General features: G+C 41.0%; 1 protein-coding gene across 3 annotated transcripts in view; it reads left to right on the top strand.

Moving 5' to 3' along the window:
* The window catches only part of THADA (THADA armadillo repeat containing), a 144,218-nt gene that overhangs the window by 91,567 nt on the left and 34,889 nt on the right, over positions 1 to 17,762 (top strand). For all 3 annotated transcript variants that reach the window (XM_080998114.1, XM_080998113.1, XM_080998115.1), the window contains exons 30-31: positions 10,396 to 10,511; positions 14,868 to 14,953. In XM_080998114.1, the coding sequence (XP_080854240.1) occupies positions 10,396 to 10,511; positions 14,868 to 14,953 (202 nt within the window). The remainder of the gene's footprint in view (positions 1 to 10,395; positions 10,512 to 14,867; positions 14,954 to 17,762) is intronic.

The following is a 17,762-nucleotide window of genomic DNA, read 5'->3' as shown; positions in this document are numbered from 1 at the left end:
CCACAGAGTAAGTAAGAATGCTTACTTATAGGGATATTTAGGACAGATATAAAAGAATAATTAAAATGACATTTATGTGATACTGACTTTTTGTGAAGAGCAGAAGCTTTTGAAATCACCAGCTTCACTGTTTTGCTGAGGAAGGTACATGAGTTTCTTTTGATATTAATTAAATCTGTCTCAGTAATGTGGATGTTGCTTTTCTTTTGAAAGGGGTGTGGAATGTTCAGAGCTGGAATACTGACATATAGCTGCAGGGGAGTAACAGGGAGTGAGAATCAGCTAGAAAAATTGTCATCAATTTTGTTCATTAGTATTATGAACAAGAATAACTCCTTCAGGCCTATAGGCATCTTTTTTATCCTGCTTCTCTGTGAAATATTCAAGGTTGCAAACGTATGTACTAAAATTAAAACAAATCAATCCAATTCAAAACTAGACTAAAACTGCAGTGATCATATATGCACCATGAACTAGAACAGAACTGGATGTTGTGGACTGCAAGACCCATCATCCCTGACCTTTGGCCCTACTTGCTTGCACTAATGGGAGTTGTAATCCACAGCATCCAGAAGCTGACATGTTGGTGCTTTCTTCATAAAATTCGCGTATTTGAGGTGCATATAATTAGACTCAGAGCAAGAAACTTTGTAGAAAGAGGGCCTCAGGGAATCATCGCAGAACAACCAGAACATAAATATGGATGTCCCCGTATACTCAGCTTATTAAATTGCTTTAAATGTTAATGAAATATGTCAGTTACCTTGGTGACATTGTATGTCTTGGCCCAGTATACCTGAAGGAGCATCTCCACCCCCATCATTCAACCCGGACACTGAGGTCCAGCTCCGAGGGCCTTCTGGTGGTTCCCTCACTGTGAGAAGTGAGGTTACAGGGAACCAGACAGAGGGCCTTCTCAGCAGTGGCGCCCGCCCTGTGGAATGCCCTCCCGTCAGATGTCAAGGAAATAAGCAACTATCTGACTTTTAGAAGACACCTGAAGGCAGCCCTGTTTAGGGAAGTTTTAATGTTTGATGTTTTATTGCAGGCTTCCTCAAACTCGGCCCTCCAGATGTTTTTTGCCTACAACTCCCATGATCCCTAGCTAGCAGGACTAGTGGTCAGGGATGATGGGAATTGCAGTCTCAAAACATTTGGAGGGCTGAGTTTGAGGAAGCCTGTTTTGTATTTTTTATATTCTGTTGGAGGTGCCCAGAGTGGCTGGGGAGGCCCAGCCAGAGGGGCGGGGTATAAGTAATAAATAAATAATTTGATGATGATGATGATGCATTAGCAAGAACATTGGAAGGCAGTAATTTTGATCCTGTTTTCATGTTCATTGTGAATTCCAAAGCAAGTTGATGGGCTATGTTGTTGTTTATTAAATTTGTATACTGCCATATACACCCAGACCTCAGGGAGGTTTGCAGCATACCGTAAAACATAACATATTTTGAGACAAAAAGGTCTGAGTTGTATCCAGCACTGTGCTGTTTTCACAACAGACTTCAGCTTGTTGCATGGATTTTCTCCTTTTCCTCTTCTCCCCTGCAGCCCTTGCTCACCCTCAACATCTATTCCAGAGGGGTGGGAGACCCTCCAGAGAAGATTTTGCAGGTGCACAGGGAGAGGAAGTCCCATTGCATGAACGGAACCAAGCACATGCGGCATTAGATACAACCCTCTGTACAGAACATAAATATATTGTCATAATATGTTTTCTTATTATTTTTGATCAGCTTCGTTGAAATTAAGAGTTTTAGTGGCCTAAAAAGGTAAAGGTACCCCTGCCCGTTCGGGCCAGTCTTGCCAGACTCTAGGGTTGTGCGCTTATCTCACTCTATAGGCCGGGAGACAGCGCTGTCCGCAGACACTTCCGGGTCACGTGGCCAGCGTGACAAGCTGCATCTGGCGAGCCAGCGCAGCACACGGAACGCCGTTTACCTTCCCGCTGGTAAGCGGTCCCTATTTATCTACTTGCACCTGGGGGTGCTTTCGAACTGCTAGGTTGGCAGGCGCTGGGACCGAACAACGGGAGCGCACCCCGCCACGGGGATTCGAACCGCCGACCATGCGATCAGCAAGTCCTAGGCACTGAGGTTTTACCCACAGCGCCACCCGCGTCCCTGTGGCCTACGTCAACCCAAAATATCATTTTTTCTTAACACACCAATGTTAAAAAGTGTTTTGAAAAAAATCGTCTGGTCTAGGTAACAGTATGCAAGTTCTATAGTTAAGTGTAACTGTTCCAGAAGTCACATTAATTCTTTAAAAACAGATATAAGGTCACTATGGGCACAATCCACTGGGAAGCTTCTGCTGAGCTGTGCAGGAGTATGGCAGCAGTGCACGCAGTATAAAACTTGCAGGGATGTATGATTTCTTGAGTAGTTTTATAGTATGAAAAATTGCCTGTTTGGGAGACAGAGGCAAACACTGATTTGTTAGACTGCTCAACATCTTGCAGCTACAGCCTGCATCTTATGTGGACATCCTCCATATAATACACATTCCAGCTCATAACTTGTTCAGCAGACTTCTCTGTTAACTGCCTTGTCCCTTTGGAATAGAAATGTTGCTGATTATGTATTACTTTTCTTATTTGATTTGGCAGCAGAATGTGAAGTGTACTGTTTCATAGCTGATTTATAAAGGCTGATATTGTGAATGAATGTTATAGTACCTGGAGATCAAAGCAGTAAGATCATTATAATTAAATGTTTTTTCATTGCAACTTCCTTGCAGCTGCTCCTTTTCTTAGCTCCGTTTTTATTGTCCAAGATAAGCTTTTCTTTGAAGTTGGAAAAAGAGGAGTATTTGCGTCAAGTAGAAAACATGCACCTAAATATAAATAATAACGGCTGTGTGTCTGTTCTCATGACTATTTTTATACGTAGTTTTTTTTAAAAATAAAATAGTGTATATAAACTATAGCCTGTTTTGCATGCCACTTTAAACCGTAGCTTAACTATAGTGTGCAGTGTGCTAGTGCACAGAGCGAAAATTGGGGCAGTTTTGCTTTTTCCCTGTTCCTTCCAGCAGCTAAGCAGGACTAAGTGCAAACCAGGGCTTTTGATTTGTTTCTCCAAACAAACCCCTAATGGGAAGACAGTAACAAACCTTGGGTACAGCTCATGGTTTGTTTGGAAAGAGACAAACCAAGAGCCCAAGAAATAACAACTGGTAAATGCAGCAGCAGGAATGGAGGAGAAGCGAAGCAGCTGAAATTCCATTGTGCCAGAGTATGCTATGTATTTGCCATGCTATGTAGTTCGGCTTCATGATAGTTTAAGCAGGGGTGGAGAGCAGGATTTGACTGGTGGGCCACATCCTGACCTTGCCCATTCCCAAGGGGCATTTTGACCGGTAGATGCGACCACCAACCTGTCCGTCACCAGACACCACCATGACATCATGTGACCTAACGTCAAAGGGGCTTTCTGTACGAACCAAACAGTTGATCAACACTTACAGCAAACCCTGCTTTGGGCAGGGCTCATAATGTCCTTTTAAAAATAAGTCTCTGGTGTGGCCACATTTAAACTATTATGTGCATCCTTAAAACTACAATACGGCGGTTCTTTTAAGATACGTTGCCGGCTGCCTTGGGAGTTTGACTGAGTGTAGCGGGAGAAATGTTTTCATAATTTTTTTTTTAAAAGAGATGCAGAAAAGGGCAACCCAATAACCAAGGTGTTGGAGTATTTTTCTCTCCAAGAAAAAAATTAATGTTAAGATGATTTCCCTTATTCCAGTTCCCTGATACTAAGTGAGTAGGGTTGAGTGAGCAATCCTTGGGGTTGGCTGCAGGAGTGACAATTGCTCCATATCTTGCTGTCTCCCTTCTTTCAATCTCAGGGCACTCGCCCTGTGACAGCCTTTGAGGTCTTAATATCAGAACATCAGAACATTAGGGGTTCAGTATCTAGCATTTACGGCATGTTAGTGAAGCTGGAAGTAGAGACATCACCTTGCCAACAAAGGTCCGTATAGTAAAAGCTATGGTTTTCCCAGTAGTGATGTATGGAAGTGAAAGCTGGACTATAAAGAAGGCTGAAGAATTGATGCTTTTGAATTATGGTGCTGGAGGAGACTCTGGAGAGTCCCATGGACTGCAAGAAGATCAAACCTCTCCATTCTGAAGGAAATCAGCCCTGAGTGCTCACTGGAAGGATAGATCCTGAAGCTGAGGCTCCAATACTTTGGCCACCTCATGAGAAGACTCCCTGGAAAAGACCCTGCTGTTGGGAAGGATGGAGGGCACAAGGAGAAGGGGACGACAGAGGACGAGATGGTTGGACAGTGTTCTCGAAGCTACCAGCATGAGTTTGACCAAACTGCGGGAGGCAGTGGAAGACAGAAGTGCCTGGCGTGCTCTGGTCCATGGGGTCACAAAGAGTTGGACACGACTAAACGACTAAACAACAACAACAGTGAAGCTGGATGCCTTACAAATGCAATCGGAGCCAGATTTAGGTCAAACATCAGATGAACACAGATGAAGCAAAATCTGGGAGATGGTACCGGTCTGTTACCTTCAAGGTAACACACTTAAAACCATACATAGGAGGTTAAGAATCCCAGAATTCTCACATGACTCTGGGAGCATCCCAGAATTGCTGAAGGAATTGTGAGTGTACATGCGTTTATGGTGGGAATGCCCTGTTCTGACTAAGCATTTTGCATGCGAAGGCCAGACTATTAGCTCCTCTTTTCATTGCCAAGAATACCAGTTTTAGTTGATTTGGATTATCAAGATTAAGTCTGTTAAGAATCATTAGCATGTAGGGGGGGGGAACACCATAGAAATAATATCTTTAACTATTTACTTTTTCTGTTGATTCCATCCATCTTTGCAATATCTCTAGAAAGTAGGTAGAATATGTACCAAGTGACTTTAGCCTAGACTTGTTTTAGGAAGCTGTTTATCAGTAAATCTGTTTAGCTACACTGGCCCAGACGTATCTCAAGAGGATTTCAAACATTGGAACTATTTTTGTGCTCCGTGTTTTGCATAATGAGAACAATAGGCACAAAATTCACTGGCCATTTTTAAAACCACAAATGAAGTTTTGTAATTAGCTGTGATTAGATAAATTGATTTATTTTTTTTAAAGCTACTTCTGGAAAGGCACATCCAAACGATTTCACTAAAAACCATGGTTCAGTGTTATAAAGCAAAGCAAAGCAGCGTAATGTATTACAACCAGTCTTAATGTTTACTTCAAAGCCTAAGTGCAGTGCTCATTAAGGCTGTTCTTTTGATTATGCAGTTAGCCCTCGGATTGCCCTTACGTTTACCTTGGCTGAGGCGTTTGCAGTTAAATGCCACTATGAAAATTACGGGAAAACATTAACATTAACATGTTATTGTAAGCTGACATGCTGAGCCTGATGGGAAGTAAAATGTATAAATAGCCTCGTTTGTATGCATAGGGTGAAAATCTGCTTAGTTCTAGCAACTGCTATCACTACGTGGATCATACATTTGTTGGGGCTTAAGTTTCTTTACGGGTTTTCTTCCTTTCTGTAAGTGTGCATTGATAGTTTTTGAAGACATGTCGCAATCGTGCAAGCAGATGAAACCTTGCATTGTCTAATATTTATTTGCTCACACAGTCTGTATCTGGCTCCGTAGTTTTCCAAACATTTCCCCAGCAAGCACCAGCAAAAACAATCCGATAAGATTATTCATTCTGTTCACAGAGGTAGGCTGGATTGAAAAGGGTGTCAGCCTTTGGCTGCAGAACCAACATCCACCCCAAATGCAACCCAGACTATAGTCTGCCATCCTCCATAAACAGGGTGCATCTCATCTCTCCCCCTTATTTGTCAATCTTATTTCTTTAAATGTGCCTTTCTGGCATGAAGCACAGTAACTGGTCAGGTATTGAACACGAGCCAAAAGCAACCATTGAGATTTCTTAAGGGAAATGTTATTGGCTAGAGGCCCATGTTTGCCAACATCCCATCTCTAGTTGTTCCAGTCCCTAGTATCCAAAGAGGAAGGAGACTTCCTTATGCCTAAGGCCATAAGAATTCAGCGTATCATAATACTTTAAATAAACACAACTGAGTCATCAGAATGCCTTCATGAATTTCGTTCTATTATGGAACCAAGTTGGTTGCCATATTTTAGTAAGTGCACACTAATTATTGCTGCTGTTTTGCAAACTGCCCTGCTCCTGGGTTGCTGCGTCAGGTTTCCACCTTCACCAGTGCTGCATTTTTTCCAGCTTACTATTTGCACAGTGTTTTATTTCAGCTGCTGAAACATCTGTATTTTTTCAGGGAGTGCTGAAAATGTGCACTATAGAGTGATGTCAGTTTACTTTACTTTCAAGAACCGTTTAGCTGAACAATCAGAGTATTGTTTCGTTCTTCCAGCTAGGAATGTGAGTATTTTTATTGTATACTTAATTCTCCAAAGCAGGCTGAGGGCATATAAGCAGACATTTTATGACTCCAGGTTAGCTCGAGGGAAGGAAGGTTTAACCTTTGGAGTTCATGGAGAGACAAATACACAAACCAGGAAACTTAAAAAATATCTGTATTTTGAAAGGCCATTTCTGTATGAAGGTTTCTTAGCAGGGGGGAAAGATTGCAGGCTTCCTTTTTTTAATGTCTTCGGCTCTGTGGTGCTTATATTAAAATTAAAAGGTCTCATCCGTGGATACTCTGAAACAGTTTATTGCTGCTTTCAGTGGTGTGTGGTGAAATTTTTCGTAGGGGAACAGTTAGAGCCAGAGGCACCAGTTTGCGAGGGCGATTTGGGGCGGGTGGGTGATGTTGTACCCAGGAGCATCACCTCCTTCCCTAACCGGGGCAGAAGCTTCCTGGGCTTTGGGAAAGAGACACCAGGCCTCTGACAAGATGCTGGAGCTCTGCTGCCTCCTTCCTAAAGCTAGGTGGGCTTTGGGAAGGTGGTGGGGAGGGCTCTTGAACCCGTTAGAGCAGGCATGGCCAAACTTGGCCCTGCAGCTGTTTTGGGACTACAACTCCCATCATCCTTAGCTAACAGGACCAGTGGTCAGGGATGATGGGAATTGTAGTCCCAAAACAGCTGCAGGGCCAAGTTTGGCAATGCCTGCATTAGAGCATCGCGCCTCTCTTCCTAAGCTGGGCAGAAGCTTCCCGGGGCTTGGAAAGAGACATTTAGGGGACTAGCCTAGTCCCCCTAGTCCAATGACCGCATGCTACTGGCTACTTTCATGAAATCAGATCTTTTGTTAGAAAATGTTGATTTAATAAATCCAGATGTGATTTTGCTGCATAAAATGTGGTGGTGTGTTATCTGTCTTGACACACAATACGGCATTTTTTTGGCATTGTATTAAATTAGGTTTGCCATGCTGTTCAAGTAGCATCAGCTGACAACTGCCTGTTGTTTGACCACTTCAAAATATTCCAAAAGTGTTGCCGTTTAGATGGCAGCTTAACCTTCCTTATTAAAGGCATCTCCAGACACCGACACTCAGCACTGCCAAAGGCTTGCCTGGCACCAAAATGAATATATTTTTGAAACCAGGTTAAAACTTACCTTGCCCTCAGGCATTTGATGGCATGTGATGGGTTGCTATTTCTGACCTCCTATGTCCTCTGTTGCAGATGTTGCAGATGTGCAAGTAACTAGGTGTAGGATTAGAATTTAGTATTAGTGGTTTAAATCAAGTAGTGTAAATGAAGAAAAAGAAGTGCATGCTCGTGAATAGCTTGGGTTGATTAAATTAAGCAAATATTCATGACAAAACTTCCATTTAAAACAGACGTAGGCAAACTCGGCACCCCAGATGTTTTGGGACTACAACTCCCATCATCCCTGACCACTGGTCCTGCTAGCTAGCGATATGGGAGTTGTAGTCGCAAAACATCTGGGGGGCCGAGTTTGCCTATGCCTGATTTAAAACACTTCCTTAGTAGCTACATTTCAGTTTATTAGACCTGGAGTGGATTAAACCTAGAAGAATAGCAATGTGCAACTTTTTATGAAGCGGTTTTTATGTGTCCTTGGTATTTTACATTTACATTTACATTAAATAGGTATTGAGCAGTATGAAGCCTTGAACCAGGATGGTGTAAAAGGATGTTTGTCTGCGTAGCAGCTGTTTTCATGTGCCTTAAGGTCCTCTGTGGAAACTTGCCTCTGGAATTCAGAAATAAAAACGGATGCACTCCTCTGTTTTTTTGTGGCACGTTCTCTTTCCATGCCAAGTATCACTGCATGAGTGGCCCCTTCGTACTTTATATGTTGCTGAAGGCTGCTCTCCTGCTAGTGTGTGCTGGTTTTCTAAATGGGAGGAAGGAGGTAGCCCCTGGTATGAAAACAGATGTTGCAAAAGCATGTGCCTCAGTTTTTATCCCTGGAACAGAGGAAAAAGTTGGGAAAGTAGAGACCTGAGAACTGGTCCTTTTACATGGGCCCTATTTATTTTGCAGCTCATGGTACATGGTAGCAGATGATAAAGAGCGCCCTGTAACTCTTCCTAAAAGGCATTACTGAAGAAGCAGATCATGAGAATGGGTTTGAGGGAGCTGATTTTTGAATTACTGTTTGCTACAGAAGACTCACAAGGCAGCATGGCAGAAACACAGGATCTGAAAGGAGGTAACAGTTTGTTTTAGATCCCTACACTGTTATGCCATGGTCATAATTTCGTAACAGAAATAAATCTTCAGAACAAACATGCGTCTTGGTTTATATTTCCTTTTCCTATTTAATGTTCAGTGAACTAGGAAACCGGTTTGTGGGTTTTTTGTTGTTTAAAACTGTTTGTTCCTGGTAGTCTAACCATGTATGTTCACCATTTTCTGTTTCCAACTTTTGATGAGGAAACTACAAATCTCAGTTTCAGGGATGGTCTTGTTAGTGTTTTTAGAAAATGATGCTGATGCAGCCTGGATAGCACAGCTGAAAGACAGCACTGTTACTTTTCAAAAAGCCAATCTGGAGCTTACGACGATTCACAAAAACACGTTTGTTCCTTTTCCAAGTAAGCTGAGCAAATAGGGTTTTTATTTACACATTCGTCAACAAGTTGTCATTTTAGTTATGTTAATTTTTTTAAAAAAATTTAAAAAATGGTGCTTAGAAGATATTTCTGTTTTGAAAGCCATTGCACTGCATGACTTTGGGCTAGTACATGCCCAGTATGTGACTGGGCTTTAGGAACTGGGCCTTGTGAACTTTTGGGATCTCCCCTATTCCCTGTACGTTCTCGACAACCCCTTCTATTCCGGTTTGATATTAAATAAGAGGTTTTCCAGAACCAGATAAAACTCTAAATTCCCCAAGAACCTGGAATTGCGGGGAGCAAATATTTGTAATCTGATTTGGAAACTTAAGCTGGTCCAAAAATGCAGCTGCCAGATTACTGACTTGGGGCCATTTGGAATTTATATAACCCCTGTTTTACAACAGTTACAGTAGTTGCCAGATAGTTTATAGGCCAACTGAAAATTATTTTGTATTCCAAAAATTATTATGTATCCTTCAGTCCTCCATAGTTGGGGTGGGATAAGACTCTGTGGCTATTGCATGAAATTTAATCGGTCTTATTTTCTGAGCTATTACTATCAGTTTCTGCTTTTGCTTCTTGATATTTCTCATGGAATTCATCATGGAATCCCAAAATTCTAAGGTTTGCCAGAATTTAAAGAAGCGTCTTTGCCCTTCCATGTGTCATAGTCCATATTTTTTTTTATTTAAGAAAATGTATTTCTCTCTAGACCTTCACATCTTTGGTGACATTTCATTTTCTTGGTTTATATGTAACACTGTATAATAACTGGATGGTTTTGCTTAGAGAGAAGGTATCCTAATGATTAATAATAAGGTCCTGGGTCCCATCCATTCAAAATGCAACATTAAAAACATTGTAAAACAAATTACAGTTGCAAGAACATGGGTCCTTAAACATCTAAAGTGCCGAAGACCAGAGTTGAAATTAGAAATTTTAATACCAAATAAATGTATTAATGTTATTAACTCCTGAGATTACTTGTTTTACATATGTGCAAGGATGCCTCTCATGGTAAATAAACATAGTGCATTTTTGGTTTTGGTGCAGATTGTCTTGCTGTTGATCTGCATATTGTATTAGTCAGTCTTCATAATTTTTCATGTTATGGAAAATAAAAGCTGGGTAAAAGTAGAGAGTTTACTCAGTGAAATGAAGGCTGATTGGAAGGCCGAAGGCTGTGACTAAGGGATGTATCTTCACAGTTAACCCAGAGCCAACAAGCTCTTTCTGTACAAATTGTAGAGGGTCATTCTGCAGGTGGCTGGGTTTGATTCCCTGTAGACTTATTTTTGATCACTGCCAAAAGCTAAGGAACTGGATATTTGGAAAATATTTTCACAGCAGTCTGCAACTTCTTTATTTTATTTTGATGTAGGTCTTTCACTTGCTGCAGTCCTATTTGGAGTCTAAACACAGGGCTAATTCAGACTTTCTGCAAGGCCTGAGAAGCATCATAACTTGCATTGAAGCCAAACTGTGGTTGGCTAAGTGGTAGGTTAAAACTCTTTACCTATAAATGAATTTATCACAGATTAATAATAGGTTGTAGGGTTGAAATAATTTTTTGTATTCCCCCCCCTTTCCCTCAATAAATATGGAGATAAGTGTTATAGTCTAATGTCACTATTTCAAAGCATTTATTTTCTATTGTCATGTCAAAGAAGCTGAAACTCATTTTTGTGAATCAACTTAAAACAACAACAACATTCAAATACATGTACAAATGTCTATTTTAGAAGTTGGGGGAGTAATGATATATCCAGTGCTTTCTGGGGGGACACAGAGGGATGCATACCCCTAAACATTTTGTGAATCTATGTACTTTTATCCATCTACTGTAATTATTTTTCCTGATTTGAACTATAAAATGGTGAAGGGGGCAGGGTTGAATCAAAATGAGAGAACCTCTAAATTTTTTTTTAAGGAAAAAAGCACTGGATGTATCAGTACTTTAAAGTAGCAAATAGATTGAAATATTAATTAGTAAAGCTGACACTGCCAATTATGGAGCGTGTTATTGGAATACCATGGATTAACTATGCTGGCAATAGCTGTTGGTCACATTGCATTGCAAAACGTTAACCTAAACTCAGCTAAATGTTAATGGATACAGAAATGTGCAGTAGTAGTCTATGTATATTCTGCTCCACACAGGTTTTGTTTGTTAAATTTTCATAAGGCCCTTCATCCACCTCATTCTCTGAAACCACTAGAACAAGAAGACTGCAAGCGTTGTCCATACTAATTATCTATCTATTGGTTCCCAATTGCTGGTCTGCGGACCCGAGGGGGGTCCACATAACCCACCCAGTGAGTCCTCTTGTTGGGTCGAGATGACATGGGGTTGGGGGGCAAACTCCCATCCCTTGCAGGGGCGCAATTAATGCCAGCACCTTCTGTCAAGACTCTGGATGTAACCTTTGACGCCTCCCTCTCTATGGAGGTGCAGGTTGCAGCTACAGCAAAGGCAGCATTTTTCCATCTCCGCCGTGCTAAGCAGTTGGTCCCTTACCTTTCCCGCCCTGATCTAGCCACTGTGATCCATGCGATGGTCACCTCCAGGCTCGATTATTGTAATTCGCTCTATGTGGGGATGCCCATGAAGCTAACCCAGAAACTCCAGCGGGTGCAGAATGCCACGGCGAGGCTACTTATGGGGTCTTTGCCACGGGGTCACATTAATCCAGTGCTTTACCAGCTGCACTGGCTCCTGGTGGAGTACAGGGTCAGGTTTAAGGCGCTGGTTTTAATCTTTAAATCCCTCTGTGGCCTGGGACCCTCATAGCTACGGGACCGCCTCTCCTGGTATGCCCCGCAGAGGACCTTACAGTCCGCAAACAACAACATTTTGGAGGTCCCTGGCCTCAAGGAAGTTAGACTGGCCTTGACCAGAGCCAGGGCCTTTTTGGCCCTGGCCCCAGTCTGGTGGAATGTTCTGTCGCAAGAGACCAGGGCTCTGTAGGACTTAACATGTTTCTGCAGGAGCCTGCAAGACGGAGCTGTTCCGCCAAGCCTTTGGTCAGGGCCCAGTCTGACCCGCCTCTTTTTACAAGACCTTGCATATAAGTGGCCTCTCTAACTCTTCTCACCAGCTCATACAAATAGCTGAGCCTTGTGAGCACTTAATGTTCCCAACCCTTATAGTTACAGTTATAAATTGTGGGTTGCCATCTGATTTATTCTGATTTTAATCTGTATTTCAGTCAATTGCTGGATTTTATGTTTTAATGTATTATATACTTCGATGTTAACCACCTTTAGCCCCCCGGTTTGGCTGGGGAGGGTGGGATATATATATATATATATGTTATTCACATAACAAAAACTACAATACAGAGATCAAATTTTTCAAAAGTAGGTGGTCCATGCCCTGGCTTTTGATTCTATTATTTAAAACAACTCACAGTGTTCTTCCTGTTACCAAATTGACTGCACATTCCTGTGCATGTCTGCTCAGAAGTAGGTCTTATTGTGTTGTGTGGCACTTACTTCTTAGTAAGGGTTCATCCACCCTTCTCTTTGTCGCAGAATTTATTCCGTTTGCCCTCAGAAAACTCGACTGAAGTTTGTTTCTATTGAGTAGTAAACAGAGTTTTCCTGAGGAAAGCAGTGGGGCAACAAATAAAAACTTCTTGGGACTCGTTCCTGGAAGACATGGGTGAAGTATGGATAAGAGCTAAGTGTGTGTGGAATTGCAGACTACGGAAGTATAACTAGCCGAACAGCTAGTTATTGATTAAAATAGACCGATATTCAAGTAATCAATACTTCATTCTACAGAGAGATAATTTAACTGTGAACGTAAACCAGTTGTCTCTCACTCTTGTTAGGAATTAGAAACACACCAGTTTTGCTCAATAGAACAGGAGTTACCTTTAGTTTAGTAACTCGGAAAAGTATCTCAGTGACTTGGTTAGAAGCAGATCTGTGTTTCATTAAGATCTACCACTCCTGCCAAAACACCAAAGGTGTAGTTTATGTGGTAATCATTATATTGGTCCCTACATTCTCTTAAGTGTGTTGCATGACTAATGATGTGTGAAAGTGATGTCAAACAATTAGGTTGTGTCAGTTGTTGATTTTATAATTTCCAGGGATGTTTCCCCTTTCCTTTAAAAATATTTGTCTATTTACTAGGGAGTAAGAAAGAAAGAACATCAGGACCTATTATAATATGTGTTCTGATGCATTTTACAAACTTACCACAGATAAAATGCACCAGACAACTAAAACATAAACACAAGGTCATCAAAATGACAAAAGTCACTATGTATATATTTATTCATTCATTGATGAGTTATGACTTAGTGCTTGTACATCAAGCAATTAATGTCCTAGGTTTATTTAAACTTAATTTCAGGGTTTCTATTGAATACTGTCCTAGGTGGATTTATGATTAGTGTACAAACATGTGTTTAATTTCTTGCTTAAGTTCCCTTCCACCCCCACCCAAGTACTTACCCTTAAATTGCCTCCAGGTGTCTTGGAGTTAAGTGTTTCCTCTTTGAGTTTCTGTGTTCTTAAGATTAGTTCATCAGTCCATGGAAAGTTGCCTGATTAAGGACTAGTTAGTGGTTCTTCATGGTCTCTTGAGTTCTAAGGAAACGGTAGGGAGGTAGAAATCCTAATAATAATTGATTCCATGGAAATTGGGGAAAGCTGTGTATTGTATAACAGTTCAGACATTTAGGAGTCTCGATAAATTCTTCCTTGTGCATGTGCAAGCCTTCCAGACCCTGCATATACATTCTATTTCATGCACAGATTTGAGCCATCTGTTTCTATGAATATGCCTAGTATGAGGGAGGTTCCTAAATATATAGGGTATTTTGTGAGCAAAAGGACAATATTTGGAAACAGAATTTTTGTCACATTTTTGTACAAGGGCATAAATACCTAGCCTAACTCTTAAGGTCATCTCCTGACGCCTTCTCCCAATGGTGAGGAATGAGTAGCTACTAGTGGTAGTGGTAGCACCCTAGTCGTTGGATGCCCTCCACAGAGAGGCTCTCCTGGCGCCCACACTGTTATGTATTCAGTGGTCTGTGTTTGCCTGAGTTTGGACTAAGGATTCTGAGTCCGTGTCCTGATTTGATACATGATATCCAATCACAGAACATTTCAGGATTTGGGCCTCTGCCATTGGCCCTTAAACTCTGAGTCATGATTTGCAGCTTGGAAGTTTAGTCAGCCAATCACATTGGGAGTGGGAGTGGCCCAGGCCTTCAGAAATGTATATAAGCAGTTGCTTTGCCCCTGTTGTCCAGTTCTGTTAGTTCAATAAAGGTTCTTGCTGTTATCACTGTGTCGTGCTTCGTGGGAACCCACCTGCACTTCACACACTCTGGTCTTTTTAGCACCAGGTGAAGACCTTTTTAGTCTTTCACACTTTTAAGAAATTGTTTAGTATTCCGAGATCTCTTAAACTGTTATCCTCTGCTGTTTTTATTCTGGTTTTGTATTGTAAGGTTTAAATACTATTTTAGATTTTAGGTATTACTCTGTTTTATAATTTAATTCTTTGTTATAAACCACCCAGAGAACTTTGACTGTTGGACAGTGTAAAAGTGGGACAAGTAAGAAGAAAAAAGAATAAGTTTTATTTTGAGTAGAGCATGACTTGACTGTAGGAAGTAGTTTTGCTATAGGTTGTGTGGCATTTTTCATTGTAAAATTTGGTAGATCATCCTCGGATTATTTAGAAATGTAGGCATTGGCTGGTTACATACATTTTATGTGAGCGGGACCTGACAGGAATTTAAGATCCTGCTAATGGGTTGTTGGTTTAAGGGGCAATTTTAAAGTATTTTAAAGCCATTTAACTTATGCCAATGACTTTGTTTCTAGGCAAAATCCTTGCTTGGTGACTAGATCGACATATCTCGATATACTTATTCTGCTGAATAATTACCTAGGGAAATCCAAAATAAAAGGTGAGTTTGAGCTAATGTATCGCTTTCTTGCCAGTAAGAGAAAGAAAGAGAGCTGTACTCCAGGTGATATCAAGCTAAGCCATATTCTGTGTAGACCTATTGAAATAAATTGACTTAATTTACTTAAGATGCATTGCAATCATGGACCTGATCCAGCAAGTGGTTCTTATGTTCTTTGGTTATCATATTCTTAAAACTATTTTCAGCCAATGTACTGGTTAATGTGACATGGCAAGTTTTAAACTATGACTTACTGATACAGTGCAAACTTGCAAGCTTCCAGGGAGATGCTTCCAGTTGCTTCGCTCTTCCCTTTTACTCCTGGGCTGAGCTGAGACAAAGTTTGGCCTAGCACAGAGCTTTCCAAACTGTGTGTCACGACACATTAGTGTGTTGGCGTGTTGCGTGAACGCTTCCCACCATCCTCCCTGGGCTGGAAAGGGGCTAGTTTAACCTCCAGTTTGCTAGTAAAACTGAATTAACGTGTCACGAAATGATGTGTGTCTAAAAAGAGTGTCATCAACACGAAATGTTTGGAAAGCTCTGGCTTAGCATGTCATATGATCCTGGGCTTGTGCTTATGCTCTCTCCTCACTCGCCACAAAGTCTAGTGATGTGAGAGTCCAAAAGAGTCTAAAAGAGAAGAATGAGACTGCATGCATTTTTTCATCAGTAATTCATAAATACCTTAACAAGTTCTCCACTACACAGGCATGCTATCATTAAAAGTGGCGTTCAGTCTTTTTCTTATCTAAGACAAATATATTTTCCAGTTTTCATTGTTAATTAGAATGCATGGTTCTTATAACTCATTTTCTGCCAAATGCAATAAATATGTTTCAGCTGTATTTCTGTTTTGCTTTAACCCCAAATATGTTTTTTTGTGACCTTTTGCTGAAAATGGTAGTGAACTGTTTATTTAAATGATAAGCCGGTCGTAAGTTGTACATCATTTTAATAATGTATTTGTGTCATACTTGCTCTTTTAAAAAGTTGAATGTTCCTTAAAGAAGCATTCTCACAGTCATAAATACTGAGACTAGCCATGAAAAATAGCTTAAAATGCTGGTATATGTGCACACTAATTAAAACTAAGGGGCAGAAACAAATATCAGAGCTGGTGCTGATGTAATGTTAATTTTCTTTACTTAAATCTCTGAGAAGTATGATCAAAATAAGCGTATAGAAACATTGGCAGAAAATATATACTTGCCAGGGTTGTGGGTTTCGAGGTCCATGTTGGGCAAAAGATTCCTGGATCACAAAGGGTTGGACTAGATCAGGCTTCCTCAACCTCAGCCCTCCAGATGTTTAGAGACTACAATTCCCATCATCCCTGACCACTGGTCCTGCTAGCTAGGGATCATGGGAGTTGTAGGCCAAAAACATCTGGAGGGCCGAGATTGAGGAAGCCTGGACTAGATGATCGCCGTGATCCCTTCCAACTCTATGATTATATGATGTAATCAGGCTACATTTAACAAAATTCACCTGAATATTATTTTTATTACATCATACATTTTCTGTGCAGATGGGTACGGTCAGTTTTTAGTGCAGGAGGCCAGCTCTCCAAATACTTTTACCTTTGTGGGAAGAGAAGGGTGACAGGTTTTCTTTTTTAACCATTTCTTTAAAGTGGTGACTGTTGCTGTCATGTCTGAGGACAAAATGTACATCTTAAGTCAATTTAAACAGCTTCCTCTTTCCACTCTCACTCCATTGTCATGATTTTTTCCCTTTCCACCATTTCCTTTCAAACGTGAGGGAAGTATGAAATAAGCAATCAACTTCGCATTTTATCCTGTGTACGACATAGTCTCTCCCCCCCCTTTTATGTGGTTTTGAACAAAGATGAAGCAGCCACCATGTTGTAGAAAGCTGTGGCCTCTTTCTTAGCTGAATATTCCATGTCTCCCACCAGTTCCCTGGTCAGCGAAGAGAATCCTTGCACATGAGGGTGCTTATATACAGTGTACTGCAGTATGCGTGGATTGGGAGGGTCAGTGGATTGTGGCGCTGATCAAACTAGCTTTAGAAGAGAACCAGAATGAGGCATTTCATGGCCAAACTAGACACTGCATGCAAGATCTCCTGACATCTTTTTTTTTTAACCCTTAAAAGCAGTTGCAGGAAGGAGAATTAAATTAGATTGAGGAAACAGTGTTGGGGAGAGGTGTTGGCCCCCTTCCCCATTTTCCTAATCAAAACTTTCCTTCACCAGAATCTTCAAGGGAAAAGATGGGTACCTATATCCACTTCCTGGAAGTTAATAACAGCTTTGAGGGGGCAATATATATATTTTTTGGGGGGGATGTTTCGTTGTTAAGATAAAATACTGACTAGACACAGACAGGTGGTCTGGGGAGAGGCTAAATCTGTCGGTTTGAATGCAGATAGTTTTCCCTCCAGCTTCTCATTCTTTGTTATGGTTGGAGTATTTAAATACCATCTGATACACAAAGAAGTATGATTGTAATTTGGTATACTGGTTGACTGGTTATTTCATTCTGCAGGTCTGTATTACTTCACCCCCACCCCCACCCCCAGTTACTTACCTGGTTTTTTTGGTGCCTACACACTTTTGTATGCAACATACAAAATACAAGATAAGCAACAATTGAGGGGACAATTTTGATTTGAAAAATAACGCAGGGAGGCTAATGTTAAATCAGTGCCATGGCCCCAAACCAATTTGGACCCTTATTGGTTCCCCCTTCGATTCTGAAATAGACATCAAGAAAGCCAGTTGTGGAACGCTCACATCTTATTTAGTTTGGTTTCAGAAACCTTTGTAAAAGCAGTCAGCAAG

Source organism: Podarcis pityusensis, assembly GCF_964106645.2.
Source record: "Podarcis pityusensis genome assembly, chromosome: 3".
In the NCBI taxonomy this organism is placed as follows: Eukaryota; Metazoa; Chordata; class Lepidosauria; order Squamata; family Lacertidae; genus Podarcis; species Podarcis pityusensis.
This window is presented reverse-complemented; position numbering and strand designations above follow the sequence as displayed.